Raw genomic sequence first — 27,759 nt, 5'->3', positions numbered from 1 at the left:
TCAAAGAACCAGCTTTTAGTTTTATTGACCTTTGCTATTGTTTCCTTCATTTCTTTTTCATTTATTTCTGATCTGATCTTTATGATTTCTTTCCTTCTGCTAACTTTGGGGTTTTTTGGTTCTTCTTTCTCTAACTGTTTTAGGTGTAAGGTTAGGTTGTTTTTTGAGATTTTTCTTGCTTCTTGAGGTAGGATTGTATTGCTATAATCTTCCCTCTTAGAGCTGCTTTTGCGGCATCCCATAGGTTTTGGGTCATTGTGTTTTCATTGTCATTTGTCTCTAGTTTTTTTTTGGTTTTTTTTTTGCTGCGTTGGGTCTTCGTTGCTGTGCACAGGCTTTCTCTAGTTGCGGTGAGCAGGGACTACTCTTTGTAGTGGTGCACGGGCTTTCTCATTGCAGTGGCTTCTCTTGTTGCAGAGCATGGGCTCTAGGAGCATGGGCTCTAGGAGCATGGGCTTCAGTGGTTGTAGCATTTGGGCTCAGTAGTTGTGGCTCATGGGCTCTAGAGCGCAGGCTTTGTAGCTGTGGCGCAAGGGCTTAATTGCTTTTCAGCGTGTGTGTATTTTTTACAGTTTTTTTCCTGTAACTGATATCTAGTCTCATAGCGTTGTGGTCGGAAAAGATACTTGATACGATTTCAATTTTCTTAAATTTACTGAGGCTTGATTTGTGACCCAAGATATGATCTATCCTGGAGAATGTTCCATGAGCACTTGAGAAGAAAGTATATTCTCGTTTTTTTTTGGATGAAATGTCCTGTAAATATCAATTAAATCCATCTTGTCTAATGTGTCATTTAAAGCTTGTGTTTCCTTATTTATTTTCATTTTGGATGATCTGTCCATTGGTGAAAGTGTGGTGTTAAGAGTTTAAGGCCTTTAAGGCTGGGCCAGGGAACACAAAACCGAGACTACAGCTGGGTCTTTGTTCCCAAGCATCCAGCTCTGCCACCCTTCAGCTTCGAGACCCTGAGCAATTAGCTTAATCTTCACTTTCCCGTTTATGCATAAGGAGCTAATAATCCCTGTTTCCTGGGTTGTCCGGCGCAGTAAATGCGATCGTGTATGAAAAGCCCTCCATCTAGTGCGGCTCCCAGATAAGCGCTCGTAGACTGAGGCTGCCGCACGCTCCCAGCGGCCGGCCCCGCCCCAGGCCCAGGGCGCGCCCTCCACCCCAGGCGACGCGGGGACGCGGGCGGGTCGGGCGCGGGCTCCGCCCTCTGGCTTCGCCTGGCCCGGCCCGCTCGGCCTCGGCGGCAGCGGTGGTGTCGCGCCAAGGTAGGAGGTCCGCGGCGCGCGCTCCCGTGGGTCAGGTGCTCGGGCGCGCGGGGCGGGCTGCGGCGGGAGAAGGCCGCGGGGCCGAGATTGCGGCGCTCGCGGAGGGCGGGAAGGCGGGCGCGCGCCAGGGGGCGGGCTGGAGCCGCCGTCCCGGCCCTGGAGGCGCTCAGGGCGTACGCGCCGCACCCTCCGGCGCTGCCGAGCTCGGCCTCCTGGAGAGCGCGCCCGGGGCCTCTGTGGACATCCTGCCAGCCGTCCTGCTCCAAATCCTGCCCGGGTTCCCGCGGGCTCGGGTAGGCGGCAGGAGGCGGGGGCCTGCCCGGGCGCAGCGGCCTGCAGGCAAGCGCCTCTCCGCCCCGGGGGTCACCTCTTTCCAGGCTGAGCTGCGGTAGGAGGCTTTTCCCAATTGTCACCACCAGCAGCGATAACTTGCTGCGGCTTCGTGTGGGCCAGGCACCGTCCCTGCCCTCCTCGCTTGGGATAGTGTTTCAGTGCAACATACGGAGTCGAAAGTGGCTCCGTTTTACCGATGAGGAAACTGAGGCCCAGAGCAGCCAATTGAACTGCCCAAGATGGCACAGCCTGTGCAGGGATTTGGGCCCCCCTTGGGTTACTCAAAGTAGGGCCTGAGACCCCACCCTCGTGCCAGTCTCTGGGGTTGCCGTTACGAGCAGGCTCCCTCGTGATCTTTTTGCCAACCCGAGAGGACAGCGCTCTGAGGCAATGTCTGCCCCCTTGGTGGCCAGTCTCCCCAGCTCCATCTGGGACCTTGACTTGTCTGGGGGATTGGGACACTGGGGGAGGGGGCCCTGTTTTCCTTAGCTAAGCTCACAGTAGGTGCTTAACAAACAAATCCTGTGGCCGGATCAGACCAGAGGCTAAGGCCAGGCTCCTCAGCCAGGAAAGACCTCAGGAGTTAGAACCCCTGGATCTTGGAGGTTTCCTTGACTTAGATCCTCCTCTCTGGTCTTTCTCTCAAGCCCTGGGGATGGGGGTCAGCCCTCAGAGACTAGGTACCCCTCCCACCCAGGAGTCCCCTGTGGGGGACACTGCCTGGTTTTTACCTTGAACTCCTGCGAGGTGTTCAGGGGTTGGGTATGTGTTCGCTGGGGCCCTTATGGGAACTCAGTCTGTGGGTCACATCAAACATGGCCAAGACTTGCCCTGTGTGACCCCTGCCAAACCGTTTCTTTGTTTTTTTCATTTAATTTCCTATATTACTACTTGTCTCCTAGCATTTATTCACTCACTCAACAGCTGTTCATGGCGCTTTGGGCCTTAGGCCCTGTGGAGACAGCAGTAAACAAGGACGACTTGGTCCCTGACCTTGGAGCAGACAGACAACGTACATGTAGAAGAAAACAGTGAACAGTTACTGGCAGGAACCACTTTGGCAGGGAGGTCAGAGTTCACAATCTCAGAAGGTGACATTTTTGGCCAGGGTCTGGAGTCAGCCATGAAAGGAAGGGAGAAGAGCATTCCAGGCAGAGAAAATGACAGATGCAAAGGCCCTGAGGTCAGAGCATGCTTGGTGTGTTTGAGAATCAAGAAGGCCAGCATGGCTAGAGTGGAATAGCTGGGGGAGAGGGGAGATGAGGTGGAGAGGTAGACCAGGGCTAGACTGAGCAGGCCTTGTTCACTGCGGTAGGACTTTGAATTTTATTTTGAGAGTGATAGTAGCCAGCGTGGGGGTTGAATAGAAGAGGGATGTGTGAGAATAGACTGGGCTGGGGGACAAGAGAGGAAGTAGGGAGACCCATGAGGAGCCATCTCAGCAGGCCAGGCAAGCAGTGGCAGTGGCTTATATAATATACATCAGAGACCTAGGGTGGCGCCTGGCGTACAGTAAGCACTAACTACATGATGGTAGCCATTGTGTGATTGTTTAAAACTTTGGAACCAGGCATACTTCTCACCTGTGGCTTCAGCTCTTCATGGCTGGATGACTTTGAGCAAACCATTTAACTTCACCCAGCCTCAGTGTTGTCATCTGTAAACTGGGTAGAACAGTACCAGCATCATGGGACTGTCAAGAAGGTTAAAACAGATATGGTACAGATGCAGAAACTGGGGCACAGAGCCTGGCTCATGGTTGGCTCAATATTTTTATTATAATTTCTAGTCAGCAACTGGAGAATAAAGAAAGGATAAGTGGGTGAGAGCAGCTGGTATGTTTGAAACTCATGAGTGGCCTTTGAGGGACTTTTTGGCTAAGGCCTGCAGCTGGACCTGGTAAATGGCAGCTTTGCAGGGTGGTCAAAGGACTAAGCAGGACTGGGGAGGGAGCAAGTGCAAAGGGTGTCTCCTCTGTGTTTATTCGCCCAACCATGGCTGAGGGTCTACTGTGTACCAGGCAGGGTTCTAGATTGGGTAGGGCGCTGGCTGGGGAGAGGCACAGAATAATTCAGTTCAGTTCACCAAGCACACTGGGTACTGGGAGGAGCCAATAATATTAGTGATGATAGCGCTAATAATAGACAACACGTATGCACTATGTAACAGTGGGTAATCATTAAAGTAATTCTAGCTGATAGGATAGTGAAATCCTGAAATCTCAGTGGCTTAACACATCAGAAGTTTATTTCTCATTTGTGAAAAGTCCTGTTCGGTGGCTTTCTACATGGTGACCCATGGACCCAGACCCCTTCCAGCTTGTGGCTCTCGCATCCCCTAGGAACTCAGCGTTATTTCCTTCTAGCTGGGGGGAGGAGAGGAGTCCTTGTGGGAGGTTTTTATGGGCCAGGTCCGAAGTGGCACACCTTCTTTCTGTCTTAATTCTGCTGGTCAGAACTTGATCACATGGCCATATCTGACTGCAGTGGAGTCTGGGAAATGACTTCTAGCCATATTCCTAAGAAGAATCAGAAATGTTTTTTGGTGAACACAGAGCAGCTTCTGTCACACCATATCCAGGCACATAGCTAAGCGTAGATCATCTTTTTTAATCCTCCTAATAGAAGCAGGCACTGTTATTATCCCATTTTACAGAAAAGGAAACTGAGATTCAGAGAGGCAAACTCATTGGCCATTGGCCCAGGGTCACACAGCTTGTGGGGAGGCACAGCCAGATTGGATTCCTGGCAGTCAGACGCTGAAGCTGTAACATCCAGATCTTTCCTATGAGGAATTCAATTGTTGTTCTGAGAATTGGATGGAAGCTGCAGACATTAGAAAATGCACATACACGCAGGGTTTAGATACGGTTTCTTGGGCTCTATAATAGAACCCAGAAGGACCAGAGGGGGAGAACTTTGTGGACAGAGCCAAGGGCTGGAATCACTCAGCCCAAAGGGTTCTGGTATCCTGCTCCCTTCCCCCATCCCCTAGGGCACTGGCTGGGGAAGGGCACAGAATAATTCAGTTCAGTTCACCAAGCACATCTGGGGCCCCGTCTCTGCCAAGCTGAGCAAGCAGGTCTGGAGAGCCTGGCCTGCGGGTGCTTGTGGCTTCCCCCTGCTCTGGTTATGGGTGTGCAGCCTGTAGAGGGGCTTTCTGGAGGGTGTCTGGAGGGGGGAAAATGGAGTCCCAGGGTTTTGTAGTGACGGCTTCCTGCCTCTGGCTGCGTTTAGTTTTGCCTAAATCTGGCCTTGGTTGCCATGGCAATGTGGAGGCACTTATTATTTTGGCCCAGTGTACCCTGTTTCCTGGTTTTCCAGAGCAGATTCCCTAGTTGCGGGTGAGGGTTCCAGGCTCCACTTGGACTGATGTATGTTTATGCAGCACCTGCTGCATTCCTGGGTCTGACTTAGACACGGTTGGTAGAGCGTTGAAGTGCAAATGCCCCAGTCTTGCCCTTGAGGCACTTATTGGGAGGCTGCCTGGCTTAAGTGGAAAGAACTTAGGGCTTCCCGCTTCCCTGCAGCAGTGTGCCACTTTGAATAGGTAGGAGCCCCAACCTTTCTGTGTCCCGGTTTTCTCATCTGGAAATGGGTTGAGGTGAGGATTTAATGAGATAACATGAATGTGCCTCCTATGGGACACGGCATTAGAGCAGAGGGCACCCTGAGGCCGTGGGCCAAGAGGTAGCAGGAGCCCAGACACATGGCGCTAATGACAATGGGAAAAGCAGCCGCCGTTTACTCACTGCTCACCCCGTGCCAGCTGTGGTGCAAACCCCTTACACTGTTCAACCCATTTAATCTTCACAGTGACTCTATATGGTAGGTGCTATCAGTTTCATCTTAGAGATGAGGAAACTGAGGCTCAGAGAGGTAACTTGTCCAAGGTCATACTGCCAGCAAGTGGCAGAGCTGGGGCTCCGATGCGACCCCATATCTGACCCTGATTTCAGAGCTGACAGCCTAACCACTACACCGCACAGCCTCCTTGCCTTAGGGAAGGAACAATGGCAGGCAGTGGGTGGACCTCTGAGCCCCAGGGTCCGGGGTACAGGGACTGTACATTTCAGATCTTCAGATGAATGAAATCAGTATTGATCACATGCTCACTCTGAGCCCGGTGCCCAGTTGTAAGCTCTCTATGCCCCCAGGTGACTCCATGGGATGGGTGTCAATATTCGCATCTTGCAACACGGAGGCTCAGATAGGCAAAGTTGCTTTCCCTGGGGCACACAGCCAGTGCGGGGGTGGGGCTGGGAGTTGAAGAAGGGGGATTCAGCTCCTTGCCTGGACTGGGCAATTCCACAGCCTGCACCTGATGTGGGAAAACGTCATCCCAGCACCCTATAAAGACATTCTTAGCAAACCCTGTGACCCCTTTTCTGGGTCAGTAAAGACAGTCTTGAAGACTGGCCTTTCCCGCCTCCTGTATGCTGACCCCACCCCCTGTGCTTGGAGAGGGTAGAGTGTGTGTGCGTGTGTGTGTGTGTGTGTGCGCGCGCGTGTGTAGTGGGGGGGGGGTCTTCACCTCCAGGTCCCTTCCCCCTTTCCCTTCCCCCTCCTCTCCATCCTTTCCCTCTTCTTTCCACTCCTTCCCTTTCTCCCCAACCTCCTCCCCTCTGTCCTCTCCTCCCCCTATTCGTCCTTCCTCCTCCTGTTCCCCGCTGCCCAGCTTCCCGCCCACCCTCTCCTTTCCCCTCCCCTCCCCCCTCAGCCCCGCCCACCTCCCTGATCACGTGGGGGCGCCGCCGGATTTAAGCCTAATCTGCCCAGCGCTCAGCACAGCAGTCTGGCTGTAGGGTGGGCGGGCTGTGTTGGTCTCCAGGGCCCTGGCGCAGGGCCTGGAGAGGGGTGCCCACGGCCTCCACCCCGTGAACTTGGGGCTGGAGAGGTCGTTGGAGGCCCAGCTGGCACTGGAGGCAGTTATCCAGGTGGGTCCTGGGGGCTGTGCCCACCCTGTCCAGAGCAGGGGAGTGTGGGCCTAGCAGGAGTGGGAGGCGTGGGGACATCTTAGGGGTCCAGGGGTGGGAGAGGTGTGGTGGCGGGGTGTGCAGGGACCCCAGCTGGCAGCTCCCGGCCAGACTGGTGGTAGAGGGGTGCTCAGGGCTCAACTCCGTGACTCCCTTATCCAGTGCCCCGCGAGTGAAGGGAAGTCCCTACTTCCAGATTTTAGGGTTGAGGTGACCTCTGCTGGAGCAGTGGGGTCATCACCCATCTAGGGCGGGAGCTGGATTGGAGCCCCCAATGCTCTGTGCTGCCCTGGGAGGTCTGTGAGTGGGCTGTGGGCTTTCGTTTGCTTCTCTGGCCCCCGAGGGGGCCTCCTTCCCGGGGCAGGGGGCACACAGAGTATCCTCCCATTGGGCTTTTTGCGATTCTTACTCCCAGGCTTCCTTCCATTTGGGGGTTTCCCGAGGGTCTCCTGGGCACCCACATCTTTGTTTGGTGCGGCAGGACTTTGTTTCTCTCCCACCCACACCAGGGAGCCCAAGGTCCCAGGTTCCCCGCAGACCCTCCTTCTTTCCCTGCAGACACTGGAGAGCAGCATCCTGGGGTCGGGCCAGGAGAAGGGCCTGAACGTGCAGGACCCGGCCCAGGATTCCCAGCCCACCTGCCTGCCTGCCCGCATCAGGGAGATTGTCACCCGCAACTTCTCCCAGCCTGAGAGCCCAGGTACCACTCCCCTTCACAGACACTGCCTGCATCTCACCTCTTCTCACATCCCCCTCCTCAACAGTCATAATGACGATAACGAGTGCAGCTTCCATTCTTGAATAATCACTGTGAGGCAGGCACAAGCCTGTGATGGAGGGTCCCATTTTACAGATGAGGAAATGGAGGCTCAGAGGTGTAATTTTCCCAGACTTGTTCTCCATGTGATGCTGCTGGAAGGCAGGGCTGAGCATCCCCTCCTTGCTTGCAGGCAGCCTGCTGCAAAGACTTAAACCCCAAACACCACATTCTCTCCCAGGGAAGGTGTGAGCTGGATGAACCCAAGATTAGAGGGGGAGGGCAGCTCAGCTTAGCTCAGGGCTTTGTAGAAGTATAAGGAGCGGCAGTGTCCATTCCCCACCCGGGCAGGAAGGCTGATGGGCCCCTGCTTCCCCTGGAGGGCAGCACCCACACCTCATATTTGGGTCGAGAGAGTCTGGGAAGGGCCCCCTCAGCTACAGCTCCTCGTGGGGACCTGGTCCATCTTCCTGCCTCCAGGGATGGGTAGGGCACCTGTAGGGGGAGGCGGTCCCTCAGGATGCAGGTGGAAGCTAATTGTGTGCCCGCTGTCCCTCTCCAGCCCTGCTGCCGGCCACCGAGATGGCATCCATGCTGTCACTGAAGGAGGAGAGCCAGCTTCTGCAGCAGGAGCTGTCCCGCGTGGAGGACCTGCTGGCCCAGAGCCGGGCTGAGCGCGATGAGCTGGCCATCAAGTACAACGCGGTCAGTGAGAGGGTGGGTGCTGCGGGGGGCTGAGAGCTGGGCTAGGGGCTCCCCTGCCGCAGGGGTGGGGAGACAGCCAGGGCAGGCCCGCTTCCTGGGCAGAATGTGGGCCCTGGAGTCAGGCCGCCTCCATTCAGATTGTGGCTCTGCCCACTCGAGCGGCCTTGAGCAAATCACCCTGCGCTGCGAGCCTGTAGCGGGGACAGTAATGTGACACGGAGCTGTGAGGAATCAATGAGACGAGGGGATGAAGTGCCTGGAAACTGGGGTATTTCATTCCTGGCTGTCCCGAGCCTGCTTGGGGGGTGGGGCACGGAGCACAAGACCCCTAGAGGCCCCTGCCACCCCTTGAGTCTCTGGGCATCTTCCTGTGCCCCCGGTTACCTGGGCCTTGGGGTCCACCCAACAACCTGCCCTGCTCCCCGTGGGGGTGAGGCCCAGCAAAGGAAGGAAGGAAGGAGAAGCCGGGCCTGCCTGCAAGTCCAGGCAGGATTCACGTCCCCCGGACCTGTGCTGCAGGGCCTGGGCAGGAGGTCAGTGTGGGTGGAGTACAGGTGGTTCTTAGTGCATTTTCTCCTTTAGGCCTCCAGGCTCGTGGGAAGTGACCCTGGGGAGTTGATGGTGGCTGAAAGTTGGTGAGAGAGTTGCATGAGGGAGGGAGTGTGTGTGCGGATGGGAGATGTGTGGGTGGTAATAACACTCATTATAGTAGCTGCTGGTTACTGAGTGCCTACTCTGTGCCAAGCATGAGCTGGGTGATTTACATTTAATGCACCAAGGTCGGGACCATTATGATGCTCATTTAACAGAGGAGATAACCAAGGCTCAGAGAGGGAAAGCACCCTGCTTGAGGGTCACACAGCTGAGGGCTCTGTGTTACAGTTTTGTTTCCTGGGTATGGGAAGAGGCAACCGGCCTGGGAGTTCCAGGGGGCACCTGGCCCTGGGAAAGCTGGAAGGGCCTCAGACGTGACCCCTGATGTTACAAACGGAAGATTGAAGCTGGCCCAGGGTCCCCTGTGTGGGACTAGCAGAGCTAGGGATGGCTAGACCCCTGAGCCGGGCCTGTCCACACAGGGGCTTGTATACCTGTGATGGGAAGAGGGATCTGTGTTCCTCTGTGTCGTTGTGGGATGTGCCTGTGTCCTGACATCCGCCTGCCTGGACAAGCCCCTGACGTGTTGGGACTTGCAGAAGAGCAGGATGGTGGCGGGCACTGGGGACCGTGCGGAGCTAGTTTTCCCAAGGTTTGCAGGGGGCGTGGCAGGTGGGCTGGGCGGAGTCTGTATTGTTGGTGGTGGGCCCTGAGACAGCCCCCTCCTAGTTTAGGCTGGTCATCTTTTGGCCCCTGGCACAGTGTCAGGCCCCTGGGGGCTGCCTCTTTTATTTATTTATTTTTGGCTGCCTCTTTTATTTTTATTTTTTATTTTTTATTATTATTATTTTTTTTTGCGGTACGCGGGCCTCTCACCGTTGTGGCCTCTCCCGTTGCGGAGCACAGGCTCCGGACGCGCAGGCTCAGCGGCCATGGCTCACGGGCCCAGCCGCTCCGCAGCACGTGGGATCTTCCCGGACCGGGGCACGAAGCCGTGTCCCCTGCATCGGCAGGCGGCCTCTCAACCACTGTGCCACCAGTGAAACCCTGGCTGCCTCTTTTAAATGCCAACTTCTGACTGACAGTGAGGCTAGCACTGCCCCTCAGGCTGGCATGGGGAGGGAAGAAGAGGTGGAGGTAGCGGGTCCCTTTGCTTTTAGGACACAGCTGTGGGGCTGGGCCGGTTGGGGGAGCTGCTTTGGTCTAGAAAGTTTCCTTGTGTGGCTGGAGAGGCCCCTGAATAGCATGTAGAGCGAGCCTGGCAGGAGACTGTCCTCTGTCTGAGATGTGGCCCCCTGGAGGCAGGGGCTGCATGACAATGACCTTGAGGCCTTTCCTGGGGGTGGGTCCACAGGGAACCTCAGAGCCTGGAGATCACCTCATTAGAGATGGGGAAACAGGCCCAGGGAGGGGACATGACAGGCCCAAGGTCGGTGGTGGAGCTGGGCCGAGACCCCTGGTCCGGGACTCTGTGCTCCTGCGGCACGGTCACTCCCTGCTGCCCACTTGTCCCCGGGCTGCAGGTGACAGGGCCTGCCCTTGTGGCTATAACTGCTGCACGTGCGCTGGCTTAGGGGGCCAGTCAGTGAGATTGTTCCGACCCCTTAAACCCCACAGCATCCCTGGGAAAGGGGAGTGGAGGTGAGGTCAGGGTCTCTGTCCTATTGACTACATGTAGGGAAACTGAGGCAGGGGCTCCTAGTGGCTACCTCCCAGGTCAGAGGGAGAACCTCAGCGTCCCAGTGGAGGCCCCCGCTTCTTCCTGTCCCTGATGAGCAGGTGCTGGGCGAGGCAGCTGGGATGGGAAGGAGGGAGTCGGCTCCACAGGCCAGGCCCCCTGCTCCCCCACCCCCAGTGTCCGTGGCAATCTGGACCGGAATGTCGGGGACTGGGGCAGCGGTTGCTAGGGGAGACAGTAAACTTCTTTCATCCCTGGCTTGGTAGCAGCCTCCTTCCCTCTTGAATTACAAGTAAAATTGAAAGGCTGCTTGGTGAGCAGCAAAGTTTGTGGAAAGGGGTGGGGTGTGGCCAGGAGTGGCTAGGCTCTGGCGGTGAGCGCTGGAGAAGCGGTGGAGCACCTGGCGGCTGCAGGAAGCCCTCTAAAGCCACGAAGCAGACAGCAGCTGGTTCACACAGATGTGCAAAATGCACACAACACAGCCACAGTCAGACCCTCCCCGCACACCAACACAAACCCACCTCGGGGAGACACTCAGATTCACAGAAGCTGCCCAGACACCGCACAATCCCACCCACACGCGCAGTCACACACCGTGGTATACCCGGCATACCCACACCGCAGACAACACAACATCGTCTCACAGCTCCTGGACACCTACAGCCAGACAAAGGTACACACAAGTGCACAGACGCGTGCAGAGCCCAGCTTCGCTCCCCAGGTCCGCCCACGTGTGACTGTGCACACCGTCATACAGACACGTGGACACACGGGTGCACATGAAGACGACCCATCGCCCGCAGCACAACGTAGACCTGGGACTGCAGCCGCCACCTCACCCGGTCCCTGTGAAGGCCCAGACCCAGAGACACACAGGGTCCCACATGGAGACAGACGACAAGACGCACCCCCCCACCCCCAAGGAAGCGCCCGCATCCATGCACAACACACGGCATCTCGGTGCCACCGTCGTCACACGCAGATACGGATGCTCTGCCCATCACCTGACTTAGGTGGACTTCGCGCAGATGCTGGCCGCGGGCCTGCAGCACACCCTCCAGGTGGAGACCCCCTGCACATTGCCTTCTCCTCCACCCTCAGACCGGATCCCCACCCACATAAGCTGAAGCCCCCAAGCAGCCTCCGTGGGCACAGTCACCCTGCCCAGCGCTGTCCCCGGGGGTGGGCGTGGTTTGGCCGAATATCGCCTTCCCTGTGCAGCGAGGCCGAACAGAAATACGGAGACAGGGATTTTGGAGGAAGAGAGAGATGGCTTTATTTTTCTGCCAGGCCGAAGGCAAGACACAGCAGGCTAGCGCCTCAAGAACTGTGCCCCCCCCCCTTGAGAATCAGGGAAGGTTTTATATGTGGGGCTCGCAGTCCGGGGTATGTGATAAGGATCAGAGTAGTGAAGGTCTTGCATTCTTCCTTTCCTTTGCATTATTTCAAAACACTCATAGCTGGCGTCAGGTCGCCCAGTAATTGGCGTCCGGCGGTCTGGTAATGGTGTCCGTTTGCCTCGTTCGTTTGCCTCTGGTTTATCAGCCGGCGACCTTGTTTCTGAAATGCAAAAACTATAGGGGGTGATTTGTTATCGAATGTAAGTGCCAGGACAAAGTAAGGTTAGGGATTGAGAGGCAGGGGATGTAACTTGAAGAGCTAGGCGTGATAGGTGCTGAACGTAAATTACATAGTGTCAGGGAGTGAGGTTAGCTTTGTAAAGTTACTACAAATTAGTGACAGTTAAAGTAAAACGAGGAGTGATTAACTCTTTCAGGCCAGGTTATGTTTCTTCTCTAGCCTGTTCACTGTTCCCTTTGTTCTCCTTGTTCTCAGGGGAGGGAAAACTCCATTTCTATATTTGCTGCAACAGGGGTGGGGCTGGAGATGCCTCTCAGCTTGGTGGCTCACTGGGTCTCTCCTGCCACACCGCTTAACACAGGCCTGGAGGGCTGACCTGGCCTGGCCCCGCTACTAGCGTGGGTGAGAGTAGCTGCCCTTGCCATTGGCTTCCCTGGGACCCAGTGTGGGTGGGCGTGTGAATACCCTGCCCGGGCTTTTGCAGGCCAGGCACTGGGCTGGGCTCTCGTGCTGTTGGTTCTCCCTGGGCACTGTCGCTCCTCTGTTGTTCTTGCTTGTCCTCAGCGGCCTCCTCCCTCCTCCCTTCCAAACAGCTGGAGGAGGCTGAGGGGCCCCCTGGGACCAGCGGGTACCTAAGGGTGTTAGGGGGTTCCAGGCTAGCGAGGCAGTCAGAGCCGGCAGGCATCCTGCCTCTGCCCCCAGGGTCTGATGATGAAAGGGCTGCAAGCTGCCTGTGGGTAAGGGAAGGGCGGCGACCGCAGAGGCTTCCCATGAGCCCAGGGAGAGGAGGGAGCCCAAGGCTAGGCTGGGCTGAGAGGGCATTAATAAACCACACCTTATATTAGAACCCATGTGCGCACCTCTTACAAACCTGAGTGCTGTGTATGTGGGGAGTGGGGGCGGGATGAGTTCATCTGTGTCACCTTCGGGGTGTTTTAGGTGGCCTCTGTGTGTTATGTGCGTGCATGTCTCTAAGCTCAGATATGCATACGTGTATTGATGCCTGTGAATGTATTCACGTGTGCTCATGCTGTTAATTCATTAACATTGCTACTGCCACTGTTCTAAAATACAATGGGGAGCAAAATCCAGGCTTTTCTGAGCTCACTTAGGGTGGGGGTGGGGAGACAGGGGCATGAATCCAATAATTATCCACCAGAGGGGGTTGGGTGTCTTGGAGGAGAGGCTCGCGGTATACCCAGGGCCTTTAAGGTTTATCCCAGGTGCATCTTTGTGCTTTGCATGCACACGTTTGTGGGCCCACCTGCATGTGTCCATGCACACCCAGTCTGTGTATCCGCGCTTGCCCAGTCTGTGTGTCCATGCACGGCTGCATTACCCGTGCACACGTGCATTGCATCATGGTATTGCCCACATGTGCCTGCAAGGCATTGTGGGTCCGGGTCCAGCCTGGCGCCCCCTGCAGAGGCCTGTGACTGCCTTCCTGGGGGGCCCAGGACTCTCACCCAGGGCCCTTCCCTGCAGCTGGAGCAGGCTGTGCGGCTGGAGTCTGGGGAGCTGGAAACACAGGAGCCCAGGGGGCTGGCACGGCAGAGCGTGGAGCTGCGGAGGCAGCTGCAGGAGGAGCAGGCCTCCTACCGGCGCAAGCTGCAGGCCTACCAGGAGGGCCAGCAGCGGCAGGCCCAGCTCGTGCAGCGGCTGCAGGCCAAGGTCAGGGCCACCCACTCCTGCTCCTGCCCACCCTTGCGCTCACTTGGCCCGGCCCCCATGCCCCCTGGGGCTGACCGGCCACTCTCCACCCATCCCCAGATCCTCCAGTACAAGAAGAAGACCTCGGAGCTGGAGCAGCAGCTGCTGGAGAGAGCTGCGGAGCTGGGGCAGCAGCGGCTGAGGGTGGGTGCCGGGCTGTGGCAGGGCAGACGCTTCCCTCCATGTTGCCCAGCCTAATGCCCCCGCTTCTCCCACCTAGGCCACAGAGCACAGCCATGACCTAGAGAGCGCCCTCATCCGCCTGGAGGAGGAACAGCAGAGGTGGGACACAGCGGGGGATAGCACGTGGCTGGCAGGGCTGTCCTCTCTGGCCACGCACCCACTGGTCCCTTTTCCCCCACCCAGAAGCGCCAGCCTGGCCCAGGTGAACTCTATGCTCCGAGAGCAGCTGGACCAGGCGAACTCGGCCAACCAGGCTCTGAGTGAGGACATACGCAAGGTGACCAGTGACTGGACACGCAGCCGCCAGGAGCTGGAGCAGCGGGAGGCAGCGTGGAGGCGCGAGGGAGAGGTGGGCACCGGGGAGCTGACCCGAGGGGAACAGCCTATGGGGGCGGGGGAGGGGGAGGGAGGGGGAGGGGGAGGGAGGGCCCTGCTGGTCAGGTGAGCCCTTTAGTAGAGGTAAATGGTTGTCATAATAATAGCCTTGATTAGCACATACCACGTGCCAGTGCCAGGCAGGCGATTTCTCCTCTGTTCCTCATGGTAACCATATGTGGAAAGTGTCATCATCCTCCTTCTAAAGAGAGGTTGGATAGCTGCCCAGTCATGCAGCTGGCTGGCAGCTGGGATGCAAACCTCGGTCCCCAGCGCTTTCTGCCCTCCCTCACTGCTGCTTGCAGTCCGTGGAGGCTTTGAAATCCAGCTCCCCGAGCCAGCGGGAGGCTTGAGCTGGTGACCATACAGCTCTGGCACAGCCCTGTATGCGGGCCCAGAGCCGGCCCCCTGGGAGCCTCCGGGGTGGTCAGAGGTGGGGCAGGAAGTGGGCCAGCCCCCGCTCCAGCCCCTCACTCAGCCCCTCTACCCTCCAGTCTTTCAACGCCTACTTCAGCCAGGAGCACAGCCGCCTGCTTCTCCTGTGGAGGCAGGCTGTGGGGGCCCGACGGCTGCTCAGCGAGGTGAAGATGTCCACCGAGAGGTGAGGAGGCCTGGCCGGCGGAGGGGCGGCTCGGGGAGACGCTGCAGCAGCCGGGAGACAACCCTGCTTTGCACACTGAATTCAACTCAACTCAGTTGAACTTCGGTCCGACCCAAAACACCTACCGTGTGCCAGGCCCTACGGAGATGCAGAGGCAACTAGTAATAATTAACTCTTACCAAGATCATGGCGGTCACTTAGTATTTACTTAATGTACTTGCTAAATTGGCTATTTATGACCAAATGACTAAGGCTAAATACTAAATACTATTTGGTATTTACTAAATTTACTGTTTCCTAGTCATTACCAGTAAATAGTAAAGGTTTACTAGGTGTTTGCTCTGAGCTAGGCTCTTTGTACATTTTATTTCATCTCATATCCACAGTGTCCCTATGAGGTAGGAACTGGAATGATCCCCATTTTACAGATGAGGACACTGAGGCTCAGAGAGGTAGAGTGACCTTCCCAAGGTCACACAGCAGTAAGTAAGTGGCTGAATCAGGATTTGCAGTTCCTGCTTTTAATCTACTATGATATTCAGCTTCTGCTAACAAGGACCTCGCAACCTCTAGGGAATTCCCTGGCGGTCCAGTGGTTAGGACTCCACACTTTCACTGCCAAGGGCCGGGGTTCAATCCCTGGTCGGGGAACTAAGATCCCACAAGCCGTGTGGTGTGGCCAAAAATTAAATTAAATTAAATTAAATTTTTTAAAAAAGGAACTTGCAACCTCTAGACTGAGGAAGTGAGTGGTTAGAGACGTGAGAGTGGAACAGAAAGGATGTCCTGGATGCTCAGAAAACTGGGAGGGGTGGAGAGGTCAGAAAAATGCTTCATTGAGGAGGTGGAATTTGCTCTGACCCCAAGGGATGGGCGGGGTTTTAACTGGCAGAGCTGAGGACGCCCCAGGCAGAGCAGCAGAAGCAAAGGCTTGGAGGTGCGAGAAAATGGCAGCCAGTGGGGTTGAAGCAAAAGGCAAGTGAAAGGAGGTCAGGTTGGAAAAGAGCCTCAAAGGCCTCCTGCCACAGGGGACTTGGTCCTGCTTGGTCTTTGGGCAGGTGAGGCTGCAGAGGGGAGAGCCTAGAGGCAGGCCGACCAGTTTGTTTCCTTTTGTGCCTTAAACATTTGTTTGAGCGATGATCTTTTGTTGAGATCATCTACTATTCTCTCAGTATCCAAATTTCCAGCTGACTCATCAGTGTCACTGATGGTGTTTCTTCACTTTTTGTCTTTAAAATTGTTTGAATCAGGATCCATAGATGTTCACAAAGTGTGATTGGCTGATTTGTCTTCTAAGTCTCTTTTATTTGTTCAGGAAACCGGGACAGTCGTCCTTAGGGATTCCCACAGTCTGGATTCTGTGGTGTCCTTTAACACCTTTAACAGGGTTGTGCCCTGTAAATTGGATCTTGGATTTAAGGCTTGATCAGATTCAGGTTCGGGTTGTTGTGTTTTGTTTTGACAAGACTTCTTCATAAGCGCCGTGTGTACTCTGCCATCAGGAGCCTCTGTCTGTGCGTTAGCAGCCCTTGACGCTCAATGCCAAGGTCCAGACATTCGTCAGAGGCTGCAGAATCATGATTGTCTCATTCTGTCACTTCTTCATGTATTAACTGGAATTCTTCTATAATAAGGCACTTCCTCTTCTTACCGTTAGGTACCCAGTGGTACAGTTCATTCAGGAAAGGGGAGGATTTAACCTATTTGATATATTTAAAATACCTAATTTTAAATTAGCATTTAAAATGTTAACATCTTGCTTTTGAATAACTCACACATGCACAAGGTTCAAATTTCAAAAGGGTGTATGGTGAAAACTCAACTCTTCCTGCTGCCTCTGACCCAGACACTCAGGCTCATTTTTTTTTTTTTTTTTTGCGGTACGAGGGCCTCTCACTGTTGTGGCCTCTCCCGTTGCGGAGTGCAGGCTCCAGACGCGCAGGCTCGGTGGCCATGGCTTACGGGCCCAGCCGCTCCGCGGCACGTGGGATCTTCCCGGACCGGGGCATGAACCCGTGTCCCCTGCATCGGCAGGCGGACTCTCAACCACTGCGCCACCAGGGAAGCCCTCAGGCTCATTTGATACAAGCAAATACAGCAGATTGTACGTTTCCCCCCCAGCCCCCACTTTTCTTTTATACACTCTTGGGAGAATTTCATCTTTGCAGTTTTTTTTTTTTTTCGGGCACACCGCACAGCTTGTGGGAGTTCCCCAACCAGGGACTGAACCCATGCTCCCTGCATTGGAAGCGCAGAGTCCTAACCACTGAACCACCAGGGAGTTCCCTTTTTGCAGTTCTTGAAGATGCTTTGTTCACCCAATAGTTATAGCTGGGAATTGGTTCCACATCAGGCTCTAAAGAGCTTCCCCATTCATTTTTCTTGGCTCCAGAGTATTCCATTGAAGGGATGTATCATGATGTTTTTAATAGCAGCTCCCTGCCGAGTTACCTGGTGGCCTAGTGGTTAGGATTCCAGGCTTTCACTGCTGAGGCCCGCGTTCAATTCCTGGTCTGGGAACTGAGATCCTGCAAGCCACGTGGTGGCCAAAAGAAAAAAGAAAAGACGATAGCAGCTCCCTTTCGATAGATATTTAGGTTGCCACCAGTATTTCTTACATGAGCAAGGCTGCAGTGGAGATCCCCTTATACACAGGTCATTTTCCTTGCTCTGGGGCATATCTGTAGGATAAATTCTGAGCGATGGAGTCAGTGGGTCCTAGAACCTATCCATTTATAATTTTCAGAGTTCTTCTAATTGCCCTCTGTGTGGTTACACTCAGCCTCCCACCAGGAGTGTAGGGAGAGCCTGTTTCCCCGCAGCCTCACCTACACTGCATTATGTGACTTTTTGTCCCCAGTCTGATAGCGACAAATGGCATCCCACTGTAGTTTTAATTTACACTTGGGAGCCCTCCCCCGCATCCCGTCCCCATCCTGTGTTCTCTACACCAGGGACCTGCTGCAGCTGGGAGGGGAGCTGGCCCGGACCTCACGAGCCATCCAGGAGGCGAGCCTGGGGCTGAGCGCAGGCCTGCGGCTGGCCGAGAGCCGGGCCGAGGCATCCCTGGAGAAGCAGGCCCTGCTGCAGGCCCAGCTGGAGGAGCAGCTGCGGGACAAGGTGCTCCAGGAGAAGGACCTGGCCCAGCTGCAGGTGCAGAGCAACCTGGACAAAGCCGACCTCAGTGCCAGGTGGGCGCCCAGAGGCACCACGCAAGGCAGACCTCCCCACAGAGTGTACGCCCAGAGATACAGGGAGGAGGGGGCGTCTGTTCAACAGGGATGGGCCCTTCCCCTGTGTGAGTTCAGCCAGTCTCCCCAGGCACCCCGTTTGGCAGAGGGGGAGACGGAGGTTCATAGGGCTCTTGCCCAGGGCACATCACAAACAGCTCAGCCTCTGCTCCTGAGACCTAGACTAGTCCCAAGGGGTTTTCCCGTGAGATAAAGTGGGTGGCCACCTCATTCTCATTTAGAGATGAGAAAGGAGAGTGACTTCAGGTCACACGGCAAGGGAGGCGAATCCTAGGGTCCCTGCCTCAGGTTTGGGGAAGCATGAAGGACACAGAGCTGGTGGGTTTGAGGAGAAGCTGGGTGGGTCTCCCATTCACCTGTGTTGCTCCCTTACCTCCAGAGTGACTGAGCTGGCCCTGACAATCGAGCGCCTTCAGCACCAGAATCTGGAAAAGGATCGGCTCAACAAGGCCCTCACTGAGAAGCTTGAGGCCCTGGTGAGATGCAGGGCAGGGCGGGGGGACCGACCAGATCCATGGACACAGGCTGAGGGCTGGGTAGCTTGGGCCAACCCCAAGCATCCCACTCAGACTCAGTTTCACCCCTCACTAATTGAGCACCTAGTATGTGCCAGCTTTAGTGATAAGCACATTCATCTCCTTTATCCCATTTCATCCTCTCAGCAGTTCTGTAGCATGAACCCCATTATACAGATGAGGAACCTGAGGCCCAAGGGGAAATACTTGTCCAGAGTCTCAGAGCCATTAAGCTGGGGAGTCAGGACTTGAACTCATGCCTGTACCCTGCTAGCCCAGGGCTCTTTCTTTTGGAACTCAGCTGCCTCCCCACCAGAGGGACCCCTCTCAAGGGTACTGCCTGGGTTGGTCATCCTTCTGTGTGGGGTCTGGCCTGGGTTCTACGTCCAGCTCTCCTCCAATAGGCTGTGTGACTTGGGGCAGGACACCACACCTCTCTGGGCCTGGTCTGTTCAGTGAGGAAACTGGGGCCGCTGTGGGGTCTACCGAGCTGCTGGCCCCTGGGCATGGCCTTCGAGGCCAACTGATTGGTGGTAGTCCCGTGAGGGAGACGAAGGTGGGGTTTCTGACTAGGGCAGAGACCGTGACCCCTCTTTGCCTGTCTCCCCAACACCACTCTAGGAATCCCTGCGGCTCCAGGAGCAGGCGGCCCTGGAGACGGAGGATGGAGAGGGGCTGCAGCAGACCCTGAGGGACCTGGCACAGGTTCGGAGCCGGGAGAAGCCAGAAGGGGTGGGAACCCTGGGCAGGGCAAGGCCAGGTAGTCCTGGGCCACCACGACCCCTGGTGGCCTTCAGCTGAACTGCAAGTGGTTGGGGGCCCTGGAAACCTAGGCTGCTGTTTAACACCCCTGCTAGCTCCGCCCAAAATCTGCCACCCCCTGCTCCCCACCCCGGGGGAGTTCCCCGTTGGAGAGGAGGCACTGCATGTTCCCTGCCCATCTGTGAGAAACGCTGAATCATGTCTTCCCAGTAAATGGGAGGCCTTACCTGGTGGGCTGAGGGCTGTGAGCTAGCAGAGGTGAGAAAGTGCTGCAGGGTTAGGGATGAAGCTAGACATGAGGACCCTGCTGGCCCCACTGCCTCCCGAGGCTTCTTTGCCCAACTAACCCCGCAGCTCCCCTTCTCCTTCTGCCTCCCTAACCCACCCTCAGGCCGTCCTGTCAGACATGGAGAGCGGCGTCCAGTTAAGTGGCTCTGAGCGTACAGCGGCTGCATCGGACGGCAGCCTGCGGGGGCTCTCGGGGGCCCGGACCCCGTCCCCACCGAGGCGCTCCTCGCCCGGCCGTGGCCGTTCCCCCCGCCGAGGCCCATCCCCTGCCTGCTCGGACTCCTCCACATTAGCCCTGATTCACTCCGCTCTGCACAAGCGTCAGCTGCAGGTCCAGGTAAGAAGGGGCCTGAGTGTCCTGGGGCGGAGCTCGAGTCCAGCGGGGAGGGGCTTGGGCAACCTTGATCGGAGCCGGGGTCTTAGGGGAGGAGCCTGAGCATTCAGGCTAGAGTCAGAGCCTTGAGAAATGGCAACTGAGTCAGGACCCATGGAGGTGGCTGAGAGCACTGGAGGAATCTGAGTCTAGAGTGGGAGGGGCTTGAGAAGCTGGGGGCGGAGCCCGGGGTGGAGTAAGAGGCCTGGTATAGGAAGGGAGATGGGGTTCCCACACAGAGCCAGAGAGCCTTGGTGTGTGTTTGGAGGGGGGTGGCGTCAGAAGTGGGGGAGGGGAAGGAGTGTGCTTGGCGGTTTGTCTGGTGTCCTGGGGACTTAGGTTGCCTGGGACCCCAGGGAGATGGAGGCTCAGAGGCCTTGCAGAGGTCTCAGAAGGCTGGTGAGGGCACGATGCAGGGGAGTGGAAACTGAGTCTGGGGGCGTAGCTCCACTCTTCTGCCCCAGGCCTGGACCCAGGCCTAGGCCGCAGCGTAGGCTGGTGTGCATCGTGCGGAGAGCGGGGAGGGTGCTTCACAGGGCTCCCCTACACTCAGTGGTTCCCATATGCCACAGGACATGCGGGGGCGCTATGAGGCCAGCCAGGACCTCCTGGGCACCCTGCGGAAGCAGCTTAGTGACAGTGAGTTGGAGCGCCGTGCCCTTGAGGAACAGCTGCAGCGTCTTCGGGATAAGACCGACGGGGCCACCCAGGCCCAGGAGGATGCACAGCGCGAGGCCCAGCGCCTGCGCAGTGCTGTCGACCTCCTGAACAGGTGCGGGGAGGTCAGAGGCGGGGAGCCCAGAGAATAAGTCAGCGTCTGGGCCTAACACGAGCCAGAGCCTGTGAACATGCGGATTTGCACTAATATGGTCATAACTAGCCGCATGTGTCTGTTCAAATGTAAATTAAGTAAACATTTACAAATGTAAATGTTTGCATTAGCCACATTTCAAGTGCTAACAAGTAGGACATATGACTGTAAAACATTTCCATCATCTCCAAGAGCCATATTGATACTGTTATTCTCGACTCTGTCTCTCGGAGATTTTGGAGACAAGAAATTATCCACTCTTAGCTGCCTGGTTGTTTTGATTATTTGGGTGCTTGTTTTTTGGTTTTTCTCTTTGTAAATGTAACCACGTAATAAAAAGTTTGAAAAATTGAGGGGAAATAAAAAGATGGGACCTCCTCACAGCTTCCCCTCTCATCCTAACCCCTGTTAATGCACTGGCTTTGCTTCCGGTTGTGTTTCCTGGAAGTCAGTTTGCAAACCTTTCCAGTATACCTACTATGTGCTAGGCTTATTGCCAAGTGCTTCCTGTGTATTATCTCAGTTAGTCTTCCCATCAAACTCATGCAGTTCACAACTGTTACTGTCCTGAGGTTGAGAGACTTGTCCAAGGTCACACAGTGACGTGGCTGGGGTAGGAATTAGGATTCAGGTCCATCTGACAGCAAAACCAGTGCTTCCCATGCCTTGGAAGGAAAGGGGCTTTTTATGTAGTTGGATTCGCAGCGAACACCTCATTTTTTTTTTTTTTTTGTGGTATGTGGGCCTCTCACTGTTGTGGCCTCTCCCGTTGCGGAGCACAGGCTCTGGACGCGCAGGCTCAGCGGCCATGGCTCACGGGCCCAGCCGCTCCGCGGCATGTGGGATCTTCCAGGACTGGGGACGAACCCATGTCCCCTGCATCAGCAGGCAGACTCTCAGCCACTGTGCCACCAGGGAAGCCTGAACACCTCATTTTGCCTTCTACTATTTTTCTTAATTTCATGTCAAATGTTTTTTTTTTTTTAAACTTGGACAGAGTTTGACCCCCACCCTTTTTTTTTGATAATTTTATTTACTCATTTATTTATTTTTGGCTGCATTGGGTCTTCGTTGTGGTACGTGGGCTTCTCATTGCGGTAGCTTGTTGCGGCGCATGGGCTCTAGGTGCACAGGCTTCAGTAGTTGTGGCACACGGGCTTAGTTGCTCCGAGGCACGTGGGATCTTCCTGGACCAGGGCTCGAACCCGTGTCCCCTGCATTGGCAGGTGGATTCTTAACCACTGCACCACCAGGGAAGCCCATGTCGAATATTTTTTCCCACTTACTGCCAGCCTTCGTATCTAATATATCAGTATTTACAGGTTGCCACTTTGAGCGCAGGGGGGCGGCAGTGGAGGATATGATAGCGATCAGCCCTAAGCCTGAGCTAGAAACCCCTGCCTTGGAAGGAGCCTCCTCCCTCCCCTGCCCTGGCTACCATGTGTTGCTGGCCTGGGCAGCAGGCAGTTGTGGGATCTGGACAGACCCAGCTCTATTGAGCCTCCCAGAATTGAGGGGCATAGGGTGCTGTAGGGGCATTTCCTGGTCACGTGGACTAGCAGAGCTGGCAGCAAAATTGCCCACATGTCTCAGGAACCTAGCCTGGCATCTTTACCTGGTGGGGTAGTTGGAGATAACGCCAGTGCCTCCATCCATTCCACTGGGCCTCCAAGTGGGCTGGTTGGGGTAGAAGGAAAGCTGAGTGCCCTATGCTGGGAAGTCAGCTCCAGGGAGACGTGGATGAAATGAGTGGGCCATGCTTAGGGGCAGGAAGGCTTTCTAGAGGCTGGGGCCTCGGAGGATGGGAGGATGTGGCTCCTGGCTAGGACAGCAGCACGGCCGTCTTCCCCGGTGGGAGTGGCCTCTGCATCCCCTTCAGCTCCCCCTCCCCTTGTCCTGCAGGGAGAAGGACAGCCTAGCCCACAGCCTGCAGGTGGCCCAGCAGCAGGCTGAGGAGCTACCGCAGGAGCGGGAGAAGCTGCATGCAGCCCAGGAGGAGCTGCGGCGCCAGCGGGAGCAGCTGGAGGAAGAGCGGGAGGACGCAGCACAGGACAGTGCACGGACACGCAGGGAGCTCGAGCGCAGGTGAGTGGCTTCTGGCTCCCTGCCAGGGCCGCTTGGATGGGCCATGGGGCTCCCGACTGTCCCTGGGGGCTAGGGAGTACTGACTGTGTCTTGGGCCTTCTACCGTCTCGAGGAGCCTCATGGCACCCCTCTGCTATAGGGTCTTCTCACCAGACCCATTTCAGGAAACTGAGATTCAGGGAGGTTTAGTCATTTACCTGAGATCAGAGAACTGGTAGGAGGTAGAGTGTGGATGATGATAACAGCTGGACTTCCCTGGCGGTCCAGTGGTTAAGGCTCCGCGCTTCTACTGCAGGGGGCGTGGGTTCGATCCCTGGTTGGGGAGCTAAGATCCCACATGCCTTGCAGCACAGCCTAAAAACAAAAAAACCCAATATAACAGTAGTTATATTAACTATATAGCATTAGTATTATTGTTAATTAAGTTAATTAACACTAATATTAATATAACATTAATAATTTAAAGTTATAATCATAACATCAGTACTTATATTACTAAGTACCAGGCACCTTTTTTTTTTTTTTTTTTTTTTTTGCGGTACACGGGCCTCTCACTGCTGTGGCCTCTCCTGTTGTGGAGCACAGGCTCCAGACGCGCAGGCTCAGCGGCCATGGCTCACGGGCCCAGCCGCCCCGTGGCATGTGGGATCCTCGTGGACTGGGGCACGAACCCGCGTCCCCTGCATCGGCAGGCGGACTCTCAACCACTGTGCCACCAGGGAAGCCCCAGGCACCATTTTAAGCACTTAGATTCTCTTATTTAACCTTCATGATAACTCTGTGATGCAGGAGCTATTATTATCTCCATTTGGATGAGATGGATGGCGAAACTGAGGCACAGAGAGGTTATGTAACTTGCCCAAGGTCACACAGCTAGTTAGTGGAAGAGCCAGGATGTGAACTCAGTCATTGGGGCTTCAGAGTTAATCTCTTAACCACTTCACTATTTACTTCTGTGAAGCATTAGTAACAGTGATGTTTAGTACATTGTGGCGGTGGATATTATCCTTGTTTCCGAAGGCCCTTGGAGAGATATGTCAGGTACAATAAGGACACATATCCTTTTTTTTTTTTTTTTTTTTTAATTTTATTTATTTTTGGCTGCGTTGGGTCTTCGTTGCTGTGGGCGGGCTTTCTCTAGTTGCGGCGAGCGGGGGCTACTCTTCGTTGTGGTGCGTGGGCTTCTCATTGTGGTGGCTTCTCTTGTTACAGAGCACGGGCTCTAGGTGCGTGGGCTTCAGTAGTTGCAGCACACGGTCTCAGTAGTTGCGGCACGCGGGCCCTAGAGCACACGGGCTTCAGTAGTTGCGATGCATGGGCTCAGTAGTTGTGGCTCGCGGGCTTAGTTGCTCTGTGACATGAGGGATCTTCCCGGACCAGGGGTCGAACTCGTGTCCCCTGCATTGGCAGGCAGATTTTTTTTTTTTTTTTGTGGTGCGCGGGCCTCTCACTGTTGTGGCCTCTCCCGTTGCGGAGCACAGGCTCCGGATGCGCAGGCTCAGCGGACATGGCTCACGGGCCCAGCTGCTCTGCGGCATATGGGATCTTCCCAGACCGGGGCATGAACCCGTGTCCCCTGCATCGGCAGGCGGACTCTCAACCACTGCGCCACGAGGGAAGCCCGGCAGGCAGATTCTTAACCACTGTGCCACCAGGGAAGTCCCAGGACACATATCCTTTTCACAACGTTATGAGGCGAGCGTTACCCCATTTTGCAGATGTGAAAACTGAGGCCCAACAGTGGGCTTGGCTGTCCTTGTGGATGAGGCTCCTGCCTTGGGCCTGGCCCCTGGCTGCTCCAGCATGTCTGGCCATGGGAGACTCAGGGTAGGGGAGTGACTGGGGCACCCCCCCACCCTCTGTCCCACAGCCATAGACAACTAGAGCAGCTGGAAGTGAAGCGCTCAGGGCTGGCGAAGGAGCTGGTGGAGGTGAGGGAGGCGCTGAGCTGTACCACGCTTCAGCGGGACATGCTGCAGGCTGAGAAGGCCGAGGTGGCCGAGGCGCTGACCAAGGTGGGTCCCCGTTTGCCACACCGCCACAAACCCACCTCTACCCTAGGCCCCAGGCCTTCTCACTCTGGGCGCAGACTGACCCCTATTTCAGGCTCACCTCTGACCCTGGCCACACACTGATCTCTGATCCCAGCCATAAGTGAACTGACCTTTAGGACTGGTCATATCCCTGCTTTTCCAGATGCTTCTGGGGCAGGGCCTGCAGCTCAGGTCATCCAGTCCCATCTCTGGACACAGGTCCTGGGGTCTGTGAGGGTTGGGGGCACAGATCTTGGTCGGTGCCTGCCCTGCTGTCTGTGGTCTGGGCCCTGAGCAAGGCCACCCTAGACCCCACTCTGGGGTGCCCTTTGACCTCTGGCCGCGCCCCACAGTGGGAGCCAGCTTCATTGGTCCTTGCACGGCTCTGGGTGCGCAGCAGCGTGGGCAGCAGGGCGTCTGCAGGGATTTTGTTTCTGTCTCGTGTTCTCATGTTCTATCTCCCTCCTCGTGTCCCCTGCCCTGTCTCTGGGGGCCCTGTCTCTCCGTGCCTCTTCTCGTCACCTCCCTACCTCCTGCCTCTCCCATCTCTCTGCCTTTCTCCCCATCTCTCCTTATCTTTCCATGTCTCTGCACGTCTTTTCCCATCTCTCTCCATCTCTCCCCGCCTGACCGTCTCTGGCCGCCCTGGTCCCGACCCTGCAGGCTGAGGCTGGCCGCGTGGAACTTGAGCTCTCCATGACCAAGCTGAGGGCCGAGGAGGCCTCTCTGCGGGACTCCTTATCCAAGCTGAGTGCCCTGAACGAGAGTCTTGCCCAGGACAAGCTGGGTCTGAACCGCCTTGTCGCTCAGGTATGTTGTGTGCCAGCAGGCCCTCCTGCCTCGCCCACCTGTCCTCCTCGCTCAGAGACCCCGCTGAGGCATCCCCAGGCCCCGACATCTCCCTGTACACCTCTGTCCCTCTGTCTTGTTGTTCTGTCTCTGACTCCTTCTGTCTGTCTGTCTTCTCTCTCATGGTCTGAGAGGAAAGAAGCTCCATGGGCCCTTCCTTCTGCTCCTCCCCAGTGTCCACATACCCTAGGGCACCGCCCCTTACCCCCGGGAGCCTCCCACGCGCTGGCTGTAATAGGTGGGTGGAGAAGGCATCCTTGGTCCCGGGTGGGACCTCTTCGGACCATGAGGGCCTGGGCTGATCTGGTCACTCGCCTCCGCCTGGCCCCCACAGCTCGAAGAGGAAAAGGCAGCCCTGCTGGGCCGGCAGCGGCAGGTGGAGCGCGAGGCCGCCTCCGCGCAGGAGGGGCAGGTGCTGCTGGAGCAGCTGCGGCTGGAGCACGAGGTGGAGCGGCAGGGCCTGCAGGGCTCCCTGCGGGCGGCAGAGCAGGCCCGGGGGGCCCTGGAGCGCCAGCTCCCAGAGTTGCACCAGGAGCGCTGCCGGCTGCAGGAGCAGCTGGCCCAGGTGGGTGTACGTGGGGTCTGGGGAGCAGGTGGGGAAGGGGTTCTAGGCTCCCGGCCTTTTGCATTCTGTCCTGGGGGACGTCACAGGCTCAGGAGCCTGCTTCCCGGCTGAAATCCAGCCCCACCTCTGCCAGCTGGGGGCCTTGAGCAAGTTACCCGACCTCCCCATGCCTCAGTGGCCCCACCTGTAACATGGGGCTAATAGTTCTTACCACAAAGTGTTGTTCTGAAGAGTAAAGGGTGTAAGCACTTATAGAAATGAATCACCACTCAGTAAAGACTAATGATATGATAATTGGTAGAGAATTTTAGAATTGGAATCTTAGACTTGTTGGGAAATCATAGCTGGAAGGGACCTTAGGATGTCTGTCCTGGAGGGCCTGGCTTCCTGGGAGGGGCCTCTAGGGAACAGACGACGCGGTGCAGGGAGCCAGGCTCTAGGTTCCCTTTCTGAGGCCTGCAGCACAGCTCTCCTTTGCTTTCTCTTATACATTCAGCTTCTCTGGACATTTTGGGGTGCAGGAAGTGTTTGGTTGCCACCCAAACTAAGTGACGACCCTTATGTTTGCATGTGCGTGCACTGCAGGTCCAGAGAAGGCTGTGATTTGTCCGGGTTCACACAGCACATCAGGGTACAACCGGGGCTTGAACCTGGTCTCCTGCCTGCCAGGGCCGGGTCGGGCCCAGGGTCGGGGTGATGCCCGATAAGCAGGCTGGGGGATTCCAGGGCTGGTGCTCACAGCACCGGGGTGGGGCCAGCTCTCCCGGCAGCTGAGCGGGCGGGAGCATGAGCTGGAGCAGGCTCGGCGGGAGACGCAGCGGCAGACGGAGGCGTCGGAGCGGGCGGCCCGGGAGAAGGAGGCGCTGGCCAAGGAGCGGGCCGGCCTGGCGGTGCAGCTGGCGGCAGCCGAGCGTGAGGGCCGGACCCTGTCGGAGGAGGCCACACGCCTGCGGTGAGGCCTTGAGCTCTGCCCAGCCCGCCCTGGGGGGTCTGATGGAGCCACCCCGTGGCCAGCCACGTCCAGCACGGGCCCTCAGGGGCCAGGTCACCGGCTCATCTCAGCCTGGGCTCAGGCTTCCCCGGGGAGCGTGGGCACGGCTGGGCAGGTGGGCTGGCACCTGGCCCATGGCTGGCCACGCCCTGGGATTCACAGTGTCCTGGGGCCCGGGAGGCTGGGTCCCGGGGCCTCAGGGATCGTACGTGCTGCAGCTTGGAGAAGGAAGCCCTGGAGAGCAGCCTGTTTGAGGTGCAGCGGCAGCTGGCGCAGCTCGAGGCCCGGCGGGAGCAGCTGGAAGCAGATGGGCAGGCCCTACTGCTGGCCAAGGAGACCCTGACCGGTAGGGAGGCCAGGGGTGAGGGGTGGGGAACCCCGGGCTCCAGCCCGGAGCTGGAGCTGTAACCTGTCGAGTTCTGGGGTCTCACTGAAACTGGGATCACTGGCTTTGGGTTGTGGCTGAC

The 27,759-nt window shown here is 56.5% G+C and overlaps 1 protein-coding gene across 6 annotated transcripts in view; it reads left to right on the top strand.

Annotated features, from left to right (window-relative positions):
• Nucleotides 1–1,156: 1,156 nt before the first annotated feature.
• CROCC (ciliary rootlet coiled-coil, rootletin) overlaps nt 1,157–27,759 on the top strand; it is a 48,618-nt gene continuing 22,015 nt past the window's right edge. For 2 of the 6 annotated variants that reach the window (XM_049707625.1, XM_049707636.1), the window contains exons 1-19: nt 1,157–1,277; nt 7,144–7,285; nt 7,905–8,047; nt 13,386–13,571; nt 13,671–13,754; nt 13,831–13,892; nt 13,977–14,142; nt 14,663–14,769; nt 17,724–17,960; nt 18,400–18,496; nt 19,157–19,240; nt 19,689–19,922; nt 20,531–20,730; nt 22,672–22,854; nt 24,725–24,869; nt 25,551–25,697; nt 26,071–26,301; nt 27,060–27,253; nt 27,511–27,638. In XM_049707625.1, coding sequence (XP_049563582.1) covers nt 7,925–8,047; nt 13,386–13,571; nt 13,671–13,754; nt 13,831–13,892; nt 13,977–14,142; nt 14,663–14,769; nt 17,724–17,960; nt 18,400–18,496; nt 19,157–19,240; nt 19,689–19,922; nt 20,531–20,730; nt 22,672–22,854; nt 24,725–24,869; nt 25,551–25,697; nt 26,071–26,301; nt 27,060–27,253; nt 27,511–27,638 — 2,608 coding nt within the window. In that variant the 5' untranslated portion in view covers nt 1,157–1,277; nt 7,144–7,285; nt 7,905–7,924. Of the gene's footprint in view, nt 1,278–1,428; nt 1,666–7,143; nt 7,286–7,904; nt 8,048–13,357; nt 13,572–13,670; nt 13,755–13,830; nt 13,893–13,976; nt 14,143–14,662; nt 14,770–17,723; nt 17,961–18,399; nt 18,497–19,156; nt 19,241–19,688; nt 19,923–20,530; nt 20,731–22,671; nt 22,855–24,724; nt 24,870–25,550; nt 25,698–26,070; nt 26,302–27,059; nt 27,254–27,510; nt 27,639–27,759 lie in introns of those variants that run through there. The other 4 variants (XM_049707628.1, XM_033433062.2, XM_033433064.2 and 1 more) reach the window with 4 other exon arrangements.

Source organism: Orcinus orca, chromosome 1, assembly GCF_937001465.1.
Source record: "Orcinus orca chromosome 1, mOrcOrc1.1, whole genome shotgun sequence".
Taxonomy (NCBI): domain Eukaryota; kingdom Metazoa; phylum Chordata; class Mammalia; order Artiodactyla; family Delphinidae; genus Orcinus; species Orcinus orca.
This window is presented reverse-complemented; position numbering and strand designations above follow the sequence as displayed.